General features: G+C 28.3%; 1 protein-coding gene across 1 annotated transcript; it reads right to left on the reverse strand.

Moving 5' to 3' along the window:
• Positions 1-12406: 12406 nt before the first annotated feature.
• LOC136973540 (zinc finger protein OZF-like) lies at positions 12407-15097 on the reverse strand. The gene is made up of 2 exons (XM_067268268.1): positions 14755-15097; positions 12407-13086 (listed from the first exon to the last, which is right to left on the reverse strand). The coding sequence occupies exons 1-2, from the start codon at positions 15095-15097 to the stop codon at positions 12407-12409; spliced, it is 1023 nt and encodes a 340-aa protein (XP_067124369.1).
• Positions 15098-18998: the final 3901 nt, after the last annotated feature.

Raw genomic sequence — 18998 nt, forward strand, 5'->3', positions numbered from 1 at the left:
CTGAAATTTGATCTAACATAATAACTTATAAAACTTATAATTCCTGTTTAGCTATATGCTCTTTAGATGGAGACTTTTGTTTTCTACATTTTCATGTATATTATGTGAGTATAGTTATATATCTTCGCGAATTATAACACATTATATGAAACAATACCCTGACCTGTAAAAGCTGATTACGTGAATTTTTGATCATACTACTGATTTTGTGAAATTTGTCGAATAATAAATTTTTATACTAGAAATATGACTATCAGTCCTTCTAAGTATTATATTATTTAATATTTTTAACTTTTAGAATGTCAGAAGTGATATATTTAATTTGTTTTTTTGTATGAGAAAGCTGATATTTTGGCTATTTATAACGGTGTTTTGAATGTAATTAATTTAATTTTAAGATCAATTAATGTACTCTCTGATAGTATACTATTTATTTACTTAAATATGTAAGTATTAGTATATTACATTTATCGTTAATTATTTTCATTTGAATTTTAATTTCATGTTTTTAAAGGTTTCTTTGTTCCTCAAACTTTCGATAGTGCTGCCACTTTTCGTACATTTTTACATTCACATAAGTTCTTTCATATACGTTAAACTCATTATAATATATAATTAATTTATGTAATTAATCTGTAGATATTAAATTGCAAATTTTTAGCAATGTTATAATAATTTTTTAAATTTTAGTTGTATAATATTCATTTATATATTTTATTTAATATGTTTTCAGTTCAGGATATTATTAAATTGAAATTTTTATTTTATTACAGAAAGTTTTAAAATATAACGGTTAGGGAAATTTCTGTTTGTCCTTTTAAACACAAAGGGATTTAAACGGTTACTCGTCAGACTAGTTTGACGTAGCGGAAATAGAGTATTCACGTGATCTTCAGTGTTGAGGTGTTTCGTGTTTCGTCATTATAAACAATAATTTCACTTAATTCTATATTCTTTTTAATTGTTTCAAATGGTTTTTCTTAATAGATAGATTAAAATATTTTTTATATAATAAACTGAATTTATAATTTATATAATTTATTACTGTGTTGATATTATCGAATTAATAAAACATTCGAGTTATTTAAACATCAAATTAGCTATATAATTCAGATAATTATGTTTTATTGTTATTTTTCAAGAATGTAAGCACATTTCTTATAAAAAATATATTTTATTTGCCGGTTTTTCGTAATACGTTTAAATAATTCAAAGTATTTGCGATAAATGGCGGCTCATTATTATTATACAAAAATTCTTACATGAAATATAATGACTATTTCAAACGAAAGATGGAGTAGCGTATTTTTCGAACTTAAAAACATATAATTACAGTATATCAAATTATTATTTTCGTGGAAAACACAGTTTTATGTGAAATATTTATTGTTTTATTAATTAAAATACTTTTTTAATATTTATTATTTCTTTTTCAATATATTATATCTTATATATAAAATTCTCGTGTCACAATGTTAGTTACCTTACTCCTCCGAAACGGCTTTACCGATTTTTACCAAATTTCATATGCATATTCAGTAGGTCTGAGAATCGGCTACTATCTATTTTTCATACCCCTACACCATTTCCCCCCTTTCAAAAATATATTTATATATGGATTAAGGCTTTTATGTCCAACAGATGGCGCTAACTTCCGACGACCTAAGTTTGCTTTTCTGTCAGGCATTATGCTTTTCTGTGAGAATGGACTGAAGCAGATCATTTTCTATCTATCTATATAAATAAAATATAACGTTCGTTTGTTCCTACCGATTCCTTTGAAATTTTGACACAACGTTGCATTCGAATACGCACGTGTTTTTATATAATATACATGTCGAAATTCCCCCCACTGGGGGGAGATGGACGGGTTTAAGGCTTACCGTGAAGAACTCGGCTTCTATTATACTATTTTACATGCGTTTTTTATTGCGTTTTAATAGGGTACGTCAAGAGAATGTAGACTAAGAAGGGATTTTTTGAAATTCCCCTCACGGGGGAAGTGTTATACATTTATAATAGATACATTTTGAGCCACAACAACGCGTGGCCGGGTCAGCTAGAAATTACCTAGAAATAATTTATATGGCAAAACAACGTTTGCCGGGTCAGCTAGTATATATATATATATATAATTGTTTAAATCTAATAATATATCTATTTTAACTGTTCGGTTGATATAAATACTTTATTTATTTAAACATCGAATTGGCTCTATAATTATGATAATTATGTTATCGTTTTACGTTTCTCGCGTGTATGTGTAAACCGTTAAATGGGTTAGTAAATTCAACACCAAAAACTCTACTTTGAGGAATAAATTTATTTACTGAAATTTTTGTACAAAAATTATCAATTTTTTTTTCGTAAAAAAATATATATATATATAGAACTTTACAAAAAAGTAATCAAAAATCAGGAAAATTCGAAATTCAAGATTCACGCCAAAATTATCTCAAAGTTACCAGGCTTAAATAATTTCCTTAATAAATTTTAAATCTTAATTATTAATTATTAAGCATATTATAATTAAATATAGAAAAATTCGTGTTATATTTTTAAATTAATATTAATTAAAACTTAATAAAATAAAATTAAAGGTAAATATTTTAAATAATTTTATAAATAGGAAAAAAACTTAAATATGTAAATAAACTTTTTCCTTTAGATGGCGCGCTGAATTGAAAGGAAAATGGCGCTTGCTGGTTTATCACGTAATACGTAGGTTTTTAATAGTTTAAAAATGATTACTTTAATTAAAATTAACGTTGTCAGTTTTAAACAGGATTATTTTCTGTGTACTCTCTACAAACAACAGAATAATCAGTTTAATTCATATATTGCTAATTTCACTTGATAGTGATAAAATATTTTAAAGGGATTTCTTATTTTATTAGTAAGTTATCTTATGCACTCAACTATTTACTTATACCAAATTCAAACCCACGTTTATATAAACATGTTTGTTTACACAATATTCATTCTCTTTCATCTTTAGTCAATTGTTAATTAACGAATTTTGTGTACAAACGTGTTGACCCAATGTCTGAGTCTTCCATCACTTATCCGAAATAATTACATTGCCTTACATCCTCTCATATCCGTTTACTAAAATTGAATTTGAAATAAAATAATCCATTTTCCAATTGTTTACATGCTTTTTTCCCGGGAATTCTAGGTAAATTATTGACAGGTAACGTTAAATGAATTTCTTATCAAGAAAAATAGGAACAAAGCTCTAAATGGTGCCCCTTTTAGCCTACCACATTTATTTTGTGTATCTGCCAGAATATTTTGTTTGTGTTATGGTAATTGTAGGTTTTTTTAAACCGCAATATCTCGCTTAAAAATCGTGTGACGTTCGAATTGTTTTATATCACAAATTGTTTAATTTAATTTAAAATATCATCAAAGTTTAAAAAATTGATTAAATGTTATATTTTAGACCAAAAAATAATGGTATTATAAAACATCTAATTAATTTTCTATATAATAATATTACTTGGATATATGTATGTATTTTGTTTCCTTTAAAAAAACTTTTGTTTGTTTAAACTTAAAAAACTTAAATGAGATTTGTTAACATTGTTATTTTCTTTCCTATTTTGTAGATAAATCAACAAAATTAAATAAAATTTAGAACATAGCAGACAGCGATGAACAACAAATAATTTGTACAAAAACAAATAAAATAAAAATATTACTTTATTAACAAATAATTATTAAAAAATTAAAAGTTTAATATGAATACTTTTCAACCCCCGCACATAGATCATACACTCGTGTCTTACGTTTCTTTTTTCTATGTGAAAACAATGTAATAATTTATATTTTTCTGCCAATTGAATAACAGAATAATTTCTTAAATCGTACCGGAACGATTTGAAAATCTTATGTGGGTACGACTTACGAAACAGCACGAGTTACATTTCAAATGAACGTCAGAAAACACTGAATAAAGCTATTAAGATTTGTTTCGAGTAAACAACTATTTAGAATCTATAGAATGAACACTTAAAAAGAAACATGAATTTATCAACAATTTACTTGCTACAAAGCTACCAAATATATATATAGAAAATTATAAGAAAACAACAATAAACTTTTAATAAATATAAAGTATTATACAAAGTATAATTACGACTATACAAAGCTGAAACTTTGTCTTGTCTTTCATCCCGCCGTTTATTTTTGATCCCGATTGCTGATGGTGTGAACGGCGGGATGAAAGACAAGACAGTTTCAGTTTGTATAGTCGTAATTATACTTTGTATAATACTTTATATTTATTAAATGTAAATTAACGCCGGCCATGTCCTGTATTTAAAAATTTTTTACTTAAAAAAACAATAAACTTATTGTGAAAATTTGTTACTACGCCGTTGGTGACAGATACTACGTTAACCAATATAGTTGACTGAAGTTTACATCTTATTGCTGCTAGAACTGCTGTTTCCGCGGTATTAAATTTAAGAGGTACGATCTAAGCAACGGTACGACTTACGCGACTTTCCCCTGTATTTTATATAAGGAATCTCTATGATTTTAAGTTGTAAAGTTATATAACTCTAATGTATAAGTTACAGAATGTAAGATGTGCGACTAATATTACATAGAAACTTTTTCTGTTTGGAAACGTCTTGTATTATTTAATAACGGTATTAAATTTATAACAGTAGATCCTCGTTAATTCGAACTCAGGAAAGGCTAGTGTAACTTTCTAGGAAAGATCTAGTGCTTTACATCTTTGTTAAAAAGTCTTAACTGTTTGTTAAAAAACAAATCTATTGTTTACAGACTGAAGAGAATTCCGATCAAAAAAGGAATTAAAATAAAATATCTGAAAATTAATCGTCTGGGTAATTCTTGAACTCGGGTGAACGTCGGAATCGAAAGACAAAACATTTCTGTTTATTATTTAATTATATTTTCCAAAAGACTATTCATGCGCATGACAGGGATCTACACAGCAAATCTAAGATGGGAATTTTTTTAAAAATCAGATTCGAAAGTAAAAAACTTACAGCAGAAGCCAGGGATTCGCCCAGGCATTAAACTAGACAAAATTTGTGATAAAAAATAAATCGAAATTTGTGATATAAAACAAATCAAAGCGATTTTTAAGCGATATTTTGCATCTATAATCGATCTGTTCTTTATATCTTTTATTACAAACATGCCACTTTTTACGAATGTTATATTTTAAAATTTCACATAGAATTGGACAGCTGGTGTCGAAATACCCGCCACGTTTGTCCCTTTCGGACACGTGACTAAAACGCAAACTATTTTTAAATGCTTTCCGCGCAAAAATCAACGTGATACTTTTCAAATTATCTGACCACGTGCACTAGCAACCACAGCGTGGGCCAGATAAATATGCAAATTTCAATAATAGGTCAAACACGCACGGTCCTCCCGTCACAAGACAATAAGTTTCTGATTAGTTTATTCCATAGATGAATGTTAATTATTTTATTTAAATTCAGATTTTAAACAAATAAAATACGTAGAATAATTTTAAAAATTTTTATTAAAAAAAGACGTTAATAAGAACCGAAATTTTCTTTCGTGTACCGTTTAACTGTAGTAAACACTTCTAGAAAAATTAAAAATAGATGAATTTTAGGTTATTTCGAGCAAACAGCAATCTTCTTGTATGATTTGTTCACAGCACACTCTTATAATTAACATTTGATAGCTTTCGATTAGTGATGTAACGAATAGTACAGTACATTCGGCCTCTGGCCGAATACCGAATATTCGGCCAGGAGCGTGGCCGAATGGCCGAATATTCAACCAAACTATTCGGCTTGATTAACGCACGTACAAAAATTGGCGCGCAAACCGCATTATGGCAAGGATCGCGCACCCTGCTCTCTATTGGCCCGCTGTCACTACGAGTTTTTCTTCCAATAGGTCTAAATTATTTAAATCAATTAAATTATAATTATTAAAGTTAATATGAGATGGAGCCTAACGTCTACCTCTAGTGCCAAATTGGTTTATAATTTATGTAATAGCCGTAAATAGCATGATAGATTCGGCAGTTGTTTGTATTTCGATGTAAGTTATAACTTACAAGTTATTTTATTTGCAATCGATCTTTTTAACTCTTTAAGCACTAAAATTTTGTTTTTACTACGTATTTGTAGACTGAATAGTACTCCAAGGATATACAGTACTTTAGTGGGGACATATAGTCTAGTTTCTCCCCAGTTGTGGAACAGTTCAAATATATTATTGGGGGTTTCTATTTGTGTTTTGTGATATTTTGTTGCTATTGTTTTTGTCAATATTTTTAAAATTAACATGATTTCAAATGTTATCTTTTGTATATAATGAAAAATGCTCATCCTTTGCTTTATATATAAAATAAATTGTATATTAGTTACTCATCTTCTAGAAATAGATAAATAATTCTTTTATTAAATACGATAAGTTTCAATAAAACGTTTCGAAAATCATTTTAAAATATCGTAAAAATATTAAAATATGCGCGAATACGAATATAACATTATTAACTAAACAATGACATTAATGCCCGATACATTCTAACCTACACGCCATCAATGCCATAAGATATCGGGCTAGATAAAGGCTATAATATTATTTAGTTACGAAATAATTTAATACTAGAGTTAGATGCTATTTCTTATTAATTTTAATAATCATAATTTCATTAAGAAAAGTAACCAAAATGATTAATTTACTGTGTTTTTGTTATTTTTTACTTATGTTTTTAGGTATTCGGTATTCGGCCGAATAGCGAAAAATGGGCCGAATACCGGGTAGTAACCGAATATTCGTTACATCACTAATTACTGTATGACTTTCTACAGTAACGCAAAGGTAACCGGATAAACAATTGAATAGTTTGATAGTAGACACGGATCACGAGCTATTCACCAGCACGTGAAGTTTAAACACGAGTAGTGTATTAAATTAACCCGAAATTTTATTAAATTTTTTACACGTTAATTGTATATTCAAATTTATAAAATAATTTTATATTATTTGAGAAACTTTTTAAAAAAAAGTAAAATATTACAAGATTTCAATACATTCGAACGCGTGTAACGATAGTTACGATACACGCAACATTTACAATTTAAAATATTATACGCATATAATATTTTAATGAAGGCTTGTATATTGTTACAATACTCAAATTTATTAAATGGTCTTCCTCTTTCTAGAATATTTTTAAATAAATTAATTTTTTATAATAGAATTGTATACATACATTCATTTATATATGTTGTATAATTTTAAAATAATTAATTATTTATAATTTTATATTATATGATGATGACTACTATAAGTCTACATATATGAAAGAAATTTTATTCATTTTTCTTTTTCCGTCTGGTTCACTTTTTCGACCAATCATCAAACGTTTTAACTTTTATAAATTTTAAAACGTTTTTTCTGATAAATATCGTTGTTGACTGCCTATAAGTTTTTTTAACAACGATTTTTATTTATTATTTTTTTACGATTGTCAGGATTTTTTGCATCACTAGGAAATATCACGAGCTTTTTCGTGTGGTATTTGCCAATATTATTCATTTACAGTACTGTACGTTATTTTCTTCTGAACCTTTGTCTGTTTGCACTGCCAACGAGTATACTAAACAGAAAACTATTTTTAGATGCTCAGCTCAAAAAAGGTGCTGTTTTCTCTGATAAATAAATATATTGGGAATTTTCCTGAAGTAAATTTACTTCCTTATCACTATATTTTAATATTGATTTAGTTTAAGATCTTGTTTTAAGGTATATTTTTAGTGAAATACATACACTTTGCGTAGGATTCTGTGTAAAAATGCATTTTATCTTGTACAAAGCCTGCTAATTTGGTGATTTTTCAGTTGTTGACGTTTCGGGAATGCAACAGCTGCTGGCCGAGTTTGCGTAACGCCACGTAACAGTAACCAAATACTCAGAAAGTTGTTTTTATAGGACCTGTTGGACTTCTCTCGTCATCGTGCGATCTAAAGAATCTTCGGATGGTTTTTCTGTTTATAAAAAATTATTACTCGTACAGAATGACGTACGGTTGTGCTAAACGATCACTTTAAAACTTAAATTCGATTAACTAACTATTGAAGGATGCTGCAAATTGGTGATTCGCTATTGGTGCTAACGTTTTCAATTAAGTTTAATTCGATTTTTTTTAAAATACTTAATTGTAATTAAGCGAAAGAATTGAATTCAATAATACTAAACATGAAAAAAATGGAGCTACTTAAAATTATTAAGAGATTTTAACTGACCAACTTGTCTTGTCGCCTGAGGCTCAAGTTGATCATCTAAAGTTTTTATTGCTTTATACATGTTTAAGTACTTAAGGTAACCAGATGTTCCTCTTAAAGCGGGACAGTCCCGATTTTTAACAATTTGTCCTTCATCCCGCTGCGTTTTAAAAAAGTCCCGACTTTTTGGAAGGATTAAATTTTTGTCATAAACTTGTCACAATTATGTGTCATAAACTTGCGTCTTATGTTTAAGATTCGGTAAAGATCGTTTCGTATTGTGGCTGTACGCCATATTAGATACTGTATATATTTTTTACCTTGTAGAAATTTCCTTCCCAACCCTTCCTACTTGGGTGGTTGTGACCAATCCTTTTAGAACAAAAGAGAGGAATGTGACCCGTGTCACATTCCTCTCTTTTGTAGGATAGTTTTAGTTGTAATAATTGCACGAATTTGCAATTATTGCATTATACAAATAAAAATTTTGTTTTTTCAACAGAAATTAAAATATTTAAAACCTCTGAATGTTTAGGCAATATTACTATTTATTATATGTCACATACATTCTAAAGACAGGCTTTACACCTGCTTCTGTTTTACCGGTTTCATACCGGTTCTACTAAAGGCTCACGTCATCTACAAGCATACAAACTTATTTCCATATTCTTGTAATAAATGCGGAAGAGGGTTCATTTCACCTAAATAAAAACTCGATCATTATGGTCGTAAATTGTGCTGTAAAAAAGATATGAGCTGTGATTCTAATTAATGATACTTATACATAAATAATTTTGTTTCGCAGTAAAATACTGTTTTTTCTCTCATTAGTTTTTGTATAATTTATCAAGTTCTTACATTAAAATAGTTTATATGTTATTTTGTATAAATTTAATTAAATTATTAACAATACATAAAACATTCGTGCGCTAACATCTACTTATATTAAAGCGTTATTTATAGAGAAAATAACTGTTTATCGAGTTCTTTAACTACTCATAACATTAAAACCTATAAAAGTCAATATCTGTTGGATGAGAGAGATAGCATATAGACGAGACTATGAATGATTTAGCCGACTCAATGTTAACATTAATAAAGGAAACTTTATTTTACGTCTTAAAAAAGTCAACAATATTATCACGCAATGACTTGAAGTAACGAGAATTGAAATTAACATATCTCGACAGTATATGTTTACGATCGAAATTATAGTATCAATATCATTTTAAGTGTATCAAGAAGTGTATAAGGTACTTAGAAAACCTAAACTTATAACATTCGTTACATAAATTATTTTGTAACCTGTCGTTAAGTTTTAAAAAATGCATATTTTTTAAAAATGTAGGATATGTCTCTGAGTTATGAAAACTTGATATATGCCTACCATAAAATATTTGTTGCTTTAATATTCAGTGTAGTGTAAGGAATATAAATCAACTATTTGTTTTCATATATATGAATAACTTTTTGTTTTTGTTATAAAGCTTTCAATTTTAACCATACAATATAAAATATTTTGGCAAATAATTAATACTTTTAAACGTAAAAGTCCATCACGTTATAATTTGAGGATTTTCTTAAAAAGGTGGTTCAATTTTTATGCTATTAAATTCTGCAAAGTATATTCTTTATATAGTCAGTCGTTTATATAGTCTGTATATATTCTTTATATATTAATGATTAACTATAAAAGTTTCTAAAACAAAAGTAATGATATTCAAGAAAGGAGGCAACTGATCACACAGAGAGAAGTGGTTTTTTTAATAAGTAGCCTTTACAGATCGTCTCGAATTACACATACTTGGGAGTGTTTTTTTAGTCTTCTGGACAATTTTTACAACGCAAAAATTATAATATATGTAAGGCTAAAATGGTAACGGGTTCAGTAGGGCCTATTCTTTCAACAGCTAAGATTAAGTCTGTCTATATCCATGTAAAGTTATTTCGTTCGATGATTTCTTCTGTATTACTTTTGCTGCTCCTATATGGGCAATTACTTATTACGATAAACTGGAAATTGTCCTTGCTTTATATCTTTGACGAATTTTCATGTTATAGCATAAAATTCCAGCTTACATGTTACGATTGGAATTTGGTGTTTCTAGAAAGAATATCAGTAATGATAATGAAATTAATAATTTCATTTTGGATTAGACTTTTGAAATTAGATGATAAAAGTTATGTTGAATTAGCGTATAATAAACTGTATAAATTGTGTTCAACGATGGACAATTATACTCGTTGGCGTTGAAAAATTTTCTAGATCAACACGGTTTCTCTTTCCTAAGATCTTCATTTAATCCAAAGTAGTGATTTAACGAATATTCGGTTACTACCCAGTATTTTTCGGCCTATTCGGCCGAATACCGAATACCTAAAAACAGGAGTAAGAAGTAACAAAACACAGTAAATTAATCATTTTGGTTACTTTTATTAATGAAATTATAATTATTAAAGTTAAGAAGAAATAGCATCTAACTCTAGTATTAAATTATTTCGTAATTAAATAATATTATAGCTTTTATCTAGCCCGATATCTTATGGCATTGATGGCTTGTAGGTTAGAATGTATTGTGCATTAATGTTATTGTTTAGTTAATTATGTTATATTCGTATTCGCGTATTTTTTAATGTTTTTTTACGACATTTTAAAATAATTTACGAAACGTTTTGTTGAAACTTATCGTACTTAATGAAAGAATTATTTATCTCTTTCTAGAAGATGAGTAACTAGTATATAATTTATTTTATATATAAAGCAAAGAATGAGCATTTTTCATTATATACAAAACATTACATTTGAAATCATGTTAATTTTAAAAATATTGATAAAAACAATAGCAGCAAACTATCACAAAACATAAAGCAGATACTAGCTCAGCCAATAATTAATCTAATTCACAAAACAACACCTTTTACTTACAGCTGAGATAATTTTTATTACGAAAACTAACGTTTTCGGCTTACTCAATAAGCCATCTTCAGGTTTTTATACTTTCGAAAGAAGGAACACTATCGTTCCATTAAAAGAATACAATTGTTTGAAAAAATTCAAATCATTGGTAACGGACCAAAAAATAAGAACATGGTAATATAAATAAATACATATACAATAAAATCGTTATAGTGGAAATAAGAAGTAAAAGATGAAAAATAAAAATGATTCCACTGGTGATACTTTTTTAAAAAGAATGGCAGATCTTCCTTTCTGTTTTAAAAAGAATGGCAGATCTACTCGTTCACAAATGGCGCATATAATTGAATTAAGTTGTACACTGAGCAAAATTTGTTTCATCTAAACAGGACGTATTCCGAATTGGACGTATTCTAAAGCAGACGTATACCGAGGTTTCACTGTACTTATGTTAAATGTCTGTTAAGTAATTATATTCAAATCTTTTTATCAAGTTGATTAATTGATCATTTACTGGTGCAACTACACTATAATTAATACAGGCAAGTATCGATGGTACGACTTTTTATTCGAGAAAGTTTTACATAAAGACATTTTAATTATATATTGAATATTGTAATGTTTTTTAGTTGAAACTTTTCGAATATTAAAAAAACATCATTTTAATTTATAACCAATTTTGCTTACATATTTCGATCATTATACATAAAAAAAAAAAATTAATTCAAGTTTAAAATTTCAAACTGTAAATATTCTAATGTTAAAATTGAAATTGAATTATGACTATTTACAAAAATATAAAATTTTCGAGTCCATTTTACATCCTTTTCACTCCGCCACAGAAGTAACAGTGTATTGGCTTGAATAAACTTTATTAGAACAAATGGTAAATTATAAAAAATCTTCACACAAAGTTAAAAATTGATCGAAACGCCGACCTTTTATTTGAGGATCCGGCGTACTTTAAAACAATGGTTACAATTTTAAATCACAACTATTTTGTCCTTTAGCACAATATATTAGTGGTTCAAGCCCTCTGGTGTTGGTTTCGGGTAATCATAAAGTTCATTTGCATTCCTTTTATTCTAATATTATTTTATTAATGTTATTTTATTTAGATCATGATTTAGAATGAATTTAGCTTTATATTATTAACATTCATATAGCTTTCGTCTGTCGTGGATCTGAAGGTGACTAATTAAGTTTGACTTCTATGTAAACTTTTTTTACACTAGTCACAACTGTAAGGCTTTTCTCCAGTGTGGACCCGAAGGTGTTTAGTTAAAACTGACCTATGTGAAAACTTCTTTTTACACTCGTCACAAGTGTATGGCTTTTTTCCAGTGTGGACCCGAAGGTGTTTAGTTAAAACTGACCTATGTGAAAACTTCTTTTTACACTCGTCACAAGTGTAAGGCTTTTCTCCAGTGTGGACCCGAAGATGTACAATTAAGTTTGACCTTTCTGCAAACTTTTTTTTACACTCGTCACAACTATAAGGCTTTTCTCCTGTATGGATTCTTTCATGAGTTTGCAAACTTTGTTTAGTTGTAAACTTCTTTTTACACTCGTCACAACTGTAAGGCTTTTCTCCAGTGTGGACCCGAAGGTGTGCAATTAAGCTTCCCTTTTGTGAAAACTTCTTTTTACACTTGTCACAAGTGTAAGGCTTTTCTTTAGTGTGGACCCGAAGGTGTGGAATTAAGTGAGACTTTCGTGAAAACTTCTTTTTACACTCGTCACAACTGTAAGGCTTTTCTCCTGTATGGATTCTATCATGCCTTTGCAAATATTGTTTTGTTTTGAAATTCTTCTTACAGTGTTTACATGAAAATTTCTTCTCGTTTTTTTTTCCTGCAATTAAAAAAATTGTTTTTAAATAATATTTTATCCATGTATAACAGAAAGTTTCTTAAATAATAACAATAATTAAAATCCATAATAATAGTAAATTAAATAATAATAGTTTTAAATCTATAGGCAAATTTCTTCATAAAAACACAAAAGAGTAATTTTAGAGATAACAAAGTTCGACCATAAATGTATTATGTTACTAATATTTTCAACAACAGCTAATCAGGGATGACATTAAACTAAACAATTTCTGTAAAACATTGTCTATGTGTATTTATATCTTCATGAATTCTTTTTATATCTTTGCGATGGATCTCCCGCTTCTTTTATATTTTTAAACGACGAGCACTGATGTAAATAAAGCTGTGTATCTAATACACAATTTTGTTATAATCTTCGACAACATTTTCTTCAAAACTTCATTCAATGTTTCATTCAAAGAACGTCTAAAAGTAATAACAACATACATGAAATTAATTGCATAAAATTTAATTTTACATGAATTTAACATTGAAATGTATTATTCGTATTCTTATTCATTCTTATTTTTAAATGTAAACTTATGTAATATGTTAGATTCAGATGATAAGGATATTGTATTTTCAAAGACCTTGTGTGACGTATACTTCCCTTATAAATCGTTCTCGTAAGAGGATCTCGTAATGTTGGAACGTGTAAAATACAAATTCTTAAGAGTAAATAATTCATTTCATTCTTCCGAAAATTGAATTTCGTTCTTCTCCTTTTTACTTTCTGTTTTGTATATTTTCAGGGTGAAGGTCAGCTAAATAAAAAAATAAATAAATAAAATAAAACGATCTGAAATGTCAGAAAAATTCATTTTCAAAGTATATTGTACAGTGAATAAAATTTCTATTCTCTACGCTAAATTTTTTAAAATATATGTATTCTATTTCTAAATTATTCGACATTTAGAGATGAACAGTTCACGCATTTAAAAAAATAACAATAAATTTTTCAGAAATTTATTTTAGAAATTTTATCTTTCTTGTGATGATGCGTCATTCGTGAATTTTTTGAAAATATGTTATTCTAGTTATTCAATAAATGTTTTATTTGTCAACCTGTCACCTGTCAATTCAAGACGCCTGTCGACTTACTGACGCACCTCTTCACTCACTTTTTTGCCCTCCTAGCCATCCGAACGACAACGAGATCGGATTTTGTTAACCCGTGCAGTGTAAGTGGTCAGCGAGGAAACTCCTGACCCTTTGCTTATCTTATAGAAATGTAATCGAATATTTATAAAAGAAATCAGATGGAAAGATCGAAGACTCAAAAATTACTACCATAAATAAACTGAAAAGTACGTTGGAACAACAATGATCAGAAAATTTGTGAACACCACAGAAATCCTGTTAATGGACAATCACTGTTAAACTGGTTGAAAGCTGGATTGAAAAGAAAAGACAATACAACAAGATATATTAAATAATTGAATATTTTAATAACTAAATTTTAAATTGAAGTAAATGTGATCAGTTTTATGACCATTGTTACGTAATTTTGTTTTTCTACTTTTCTATTCTAAGATGGAATTCTTAAGTAAAATAAATTTGTTATAATACTGGTTGTTTTTATACACGAAATAATGAAACAGATTAATATATTATATGTTAAGATTATATTTGATCCAAACGCCCAGGTACTTATATTTTTCCATTATTTCAATCTCTTGTTTATCCAAAAACCATTTAAGCTTACTTGATCTTTTACTACCATTTTGGAAAATTATTATTTTAGTTTTTTTATTATTAATCTGTAAGTCCATCTCAGTTGAGAAACTCATAAGACCATCAATTGCCAGCTGTAATTCAAACGGGCTATCAGCCATAATCACCACATCATCTGCATACAACATAACCTTCATATAAGTATTATTGCCCAACCATAGGCTATTAAATCTTGGTATCTCACTCAGTCTATTTACGAAACCGTTGACATATAAAGAAAACAGTAATGGACTTAGCGGACATCCCTGCCGAACTCCTTTGTTACAGTGGAAGGGTTCAGTAGTCGTACCATTAACCATCAAAAATGCTGACATATTCGTGTACATCGATCGCAATAAATTCAATATTTTATGACTTAACCTCAAATCAGCAAGCCTCCTTCATAATTTCAGACGATTCACTGAGTCAAATGCAGCTCGGAAATCCACAAAACACGTATATACTTTTTGGCGTTTTTTGTCTAGACGTTCTTTTAATAAATTCCACAAAACAAAAATATGGTCCACTGTGGAATACCCTTGACGAAAACCCGCTTGCATCTCTGATATAATATGCTCACTCTCTACCCAAAATATCAGTCTTTTACATAGGATCGTTGAAAAAATTTTGCTAACAGTATTTAACAATGCGATTCCTCTGTAGTTGCTTGTATTGTTTATATCTCCTGATTTAAAAATGGGAAATATTCTCGCCAATTTCCAACCATCAGGGTAAATTCCGGTTGCCAGGACTTCATTAAAAATATCCAACAGCTTCTGTCGCAATCGCTCATCTACCAGTTTCCAACATTCCATCGGAATACCATCCGGGCCAGCTGCTTTACCTGACCTTGCCTCTCTCAAAGCAATGTCTAATTCTTCGAGAGAAATATGCCTGTCAAGATAACCTACCGTTATCATCTCCAAACAAACAATTTCCTTATCTAGGTTATCACTAAACAGTAAGCTTTTAAAATGCACAAGCAATTCAGTTTTAATCTCCTCCGGTATACGAAATTTACTTCTACCTTGTAATTTACGAATGCAATCCCAAAACATTTGACTTGACTTACACTTTGAAAGCAGTTGATTAAAACTGGTCAAATATTCCTGTTTCTTACTTTTACATAGCGCTCTGAAATTTTGTTTCGATAATAAATATTCTTCCAATCTCCAATCCTCTCCAAGTCTCCTCCATCTCCTGAGCCTATTTTTCACATCAGCCTTTTGTTCTACGCACTCATCATCAAACCACTCTGAATTACTCCTAGAGAAGTGTCTAACTCCTTTTTCTCTATATCTAAATTTATCCATTATACCAGACACCTGGAGAAAATTGGAGAACACCACAGAAATCCTATTAATGGACAATCACTGCCAAACTGGTTGAACGCTGGATTGAAAAGAAAAGACAATCCAACAAGATATACCAAAAGATTAAAAATTTTAATAACTAAATTTTAAATTAAAGTAAATGTGATCTGTTCCATGACCATTGTTACGTAATTTTGTTTTTCTACTTTTCTATTCTAAGATGGAATTCCTAAGTAAAATAAATTTGTTATAATACTGGTTGTTTTTATACACGAAATAATGAAACAGATTTATATATTATATAAATATATATCCAGAAATTGAAAGTTCTTATTACATTTGTTTCTTCGTTCTCCAAATGACTTTGAGTTACTGCATATTTCGAAATGAATTACAAAAAGAAAAATGTAAAATGACAATTAAAAAATAAATATCAAAAGAAATGATAGAATCTTAAACATTAAAAATTAAGAAATTTGCCTAAAATTGTTATTCTTATTTTAAACTTGTATATTTTCTCGGAAAAATTATTTCAATATTTAAAATAATGAAAGTAAATGACTTTAACTTATTTCGTATAAAGACAAAGTTTCATTCGAATTAAATGACAATGCATCTTAAATTGGATGTAACGAGTTAGAGTCAAGTTGAAAGTATTTAATAAACAGTTTAAAAACTGTTAAATTTTGTTTTAAAGTAGAAAATAAAATGTAGGAACGAGTTGCATAACTTTTCCGTCAATAATACTAACGGCCTTAAAAATTTAAATTTCTATTTTGTTATTTAAATTACCTCTCTTTGGTACTGATCGAAATTTATCGTAACAATAATTCGGTTTTAAAAATGAAACATTTGTATGTAATAAGTTATACAATATTTTATAAATGTTTTATACTTAATACATTTACTAAATAGTTGTAAAATTGGGAGTTACTTTTATAACTTATATAAGACATTATTATGTATTATCATTCAATTATATACTCGTGTTTCAATGAATATGATTAAAATAAGTAATATGATGTTTACACATCTAATTATTTTTTGCAAATTTAGAAAATAATTTTTTCAAAAGACAATGAAATATCACTTGAGCGATGAAAAACTCCTGCAACGAGTTTCAAAAACATTTGGTGGCGCCATCTGTTACGATATTTTATTAAAAATAACTTTTTATACTTCTAATTGCTATAAAATAACATATAAAACTTTTTAAAGGGTAGGCTAGGTTTAATTAAAAAATTCAAAATGTTAATAACAAGTAATATCGTCATTATTCGTGACCCTTACTCAAGACATGACACACGATTAAGGTTTATCTTTCCACCTCGATTAACCACCAAAATTCAATAGCATTAATCTCCGTAACATAGAAACCTCCCTGCAAAATTTCTGATATTAACGACAATGCGCACAAGAGTTATTAAGCTTCAAACAGGGTGAACAAAATCGCGCGCCCTTCACACACACACACACACACAGTCAAATCTCCGATTTTTTTTGTTTTTTTATTTGTTTTGTTTAATATTAACTCGACGTTTCAAAGTCCCGAGGTAAAAAAAAGTAAAAATCTTGGAAATTTATTTTTTGATCGATCACCACATTTTCTCTCTGCTGTATATAACAAGAAGGAAAATAATTACTAGAGTAAAATAAATTTTTTAAACTACAAAAAGAAATCAATTTGAATAATTATCACAAAAATAACACACTACCCGAATATTCTACGTATTTCGTTTGGCTGACACATTTCTTCTATGACGTCATGAAGTCTACGTTTAGGTCCGTATGTAAGAATAACCTGAACTGTTAAATTAATGTATATAAAACTACAGTATAAGACTAAATAATCTGAGCTAAAGGTAACATGTACAAATAAAACTTATAAAATTAATATTTAAATTATTCTCTAAACTAATTTATTACATTTTATATTCACAGGTTGATTATAGGCCGATATTACTAATACAAAAGCCGTTGTTTGCAGGTGTGTATTCCATACAACTCCTGTAATTTTTGACCGATTGAGATAAAATTTTGGTCATATTCTTTTTATGTTCCTAAGAAAAATATCCGCTATTTTTTCGCGAAAATACTAACTATATAATAAACGTTTTATCGATTTCGGATCGGCGTCGTACTTACGTTGCAGTGACGTCTGTAACCTAAACGAGATCACTGACGTCACCTCAATGTAATTATCGAGGAAGTTTTCCTTTGGCTGCAGGTTTAAATATGTTTGCAATTGACGCATTTTAAAGTTATAATATTAAATTTAAAATTTAAACTTCAAAAAACTTCTATTAGAAATTTTTTTTAAATGTTTCGCTCCTGACCACGTGACGTTGCATTATCCAATAGGAAATAACGATGTAACTAACCGTTAGCTTTAATTTTTACTGTTTCCTAAAAAGCATTCAGTTCTGCTTGACAAAGAAATTATTTTATATAATTTAAACTTAATTTTATGTAATAAATTCATTTAATTTGAACGTTTTCGATAATTTTAAATGCACAATACAACAATTAGCATTAATAACTCTGCTTCTTGACCTTAACTTATTATTCAACGTATTTTCTATTTATATTTTTGGGCTTACCAAACAGCAATCGATGTATTTCAGATCAATTTATTACACTTTGCTAATTATAAAATTTATTACAATTGTAAATAATTGTATATTCGATTGCTGTGTATGATAAGCTGTAAAATGTAAATTACAACAATCTTCGTTTATGCAAGAATTACGTATTCCATTAGAGACGAATGAAATATAAATATCTAACAGAATGATTGGTCAATATTTCATTTTTATTGTTAATTAAGTAGTATTAAATCTATAGAATATCTATTATTGTAATGAAACGTTTATTTCTACATTAGAAATGTTTAAGTAAACTTTCCTTTCATGACCGTGTCTAA

This window comes from Centruroides vittatus, unplaced genomic scaffold (genome assembly GCF_030686945.1).
Source record: "Centruroides vittatus isolate TY-2023 unplaced genomic scaffold, ASM3068694v2 contig_3196, whole genome shotgun sequence".
NCBI lineage: Eukaryota > Metazoa > Arthropoda > Arachnida > Scorpiones > Buthidae > Centruroides > Centruroides vittatus.

Excerpts from the sequence above, each read along its gene's own strand:
- LOC136973540 (XM_067268268.1), bottom strand. The coding sequence starts at position 15,097 with ATGTCAGCATTTTTGATGGTTAATGGTACGACTACTGAACCCTTCCAC. Across the intron at positions 13,087-14,754 it reads AAATGGTAGTAAAAGATCAA|AAACTTTCTGTTATACATGG; the intron begins GTAAGCTTAAAT and ends TTATTATTTAAG.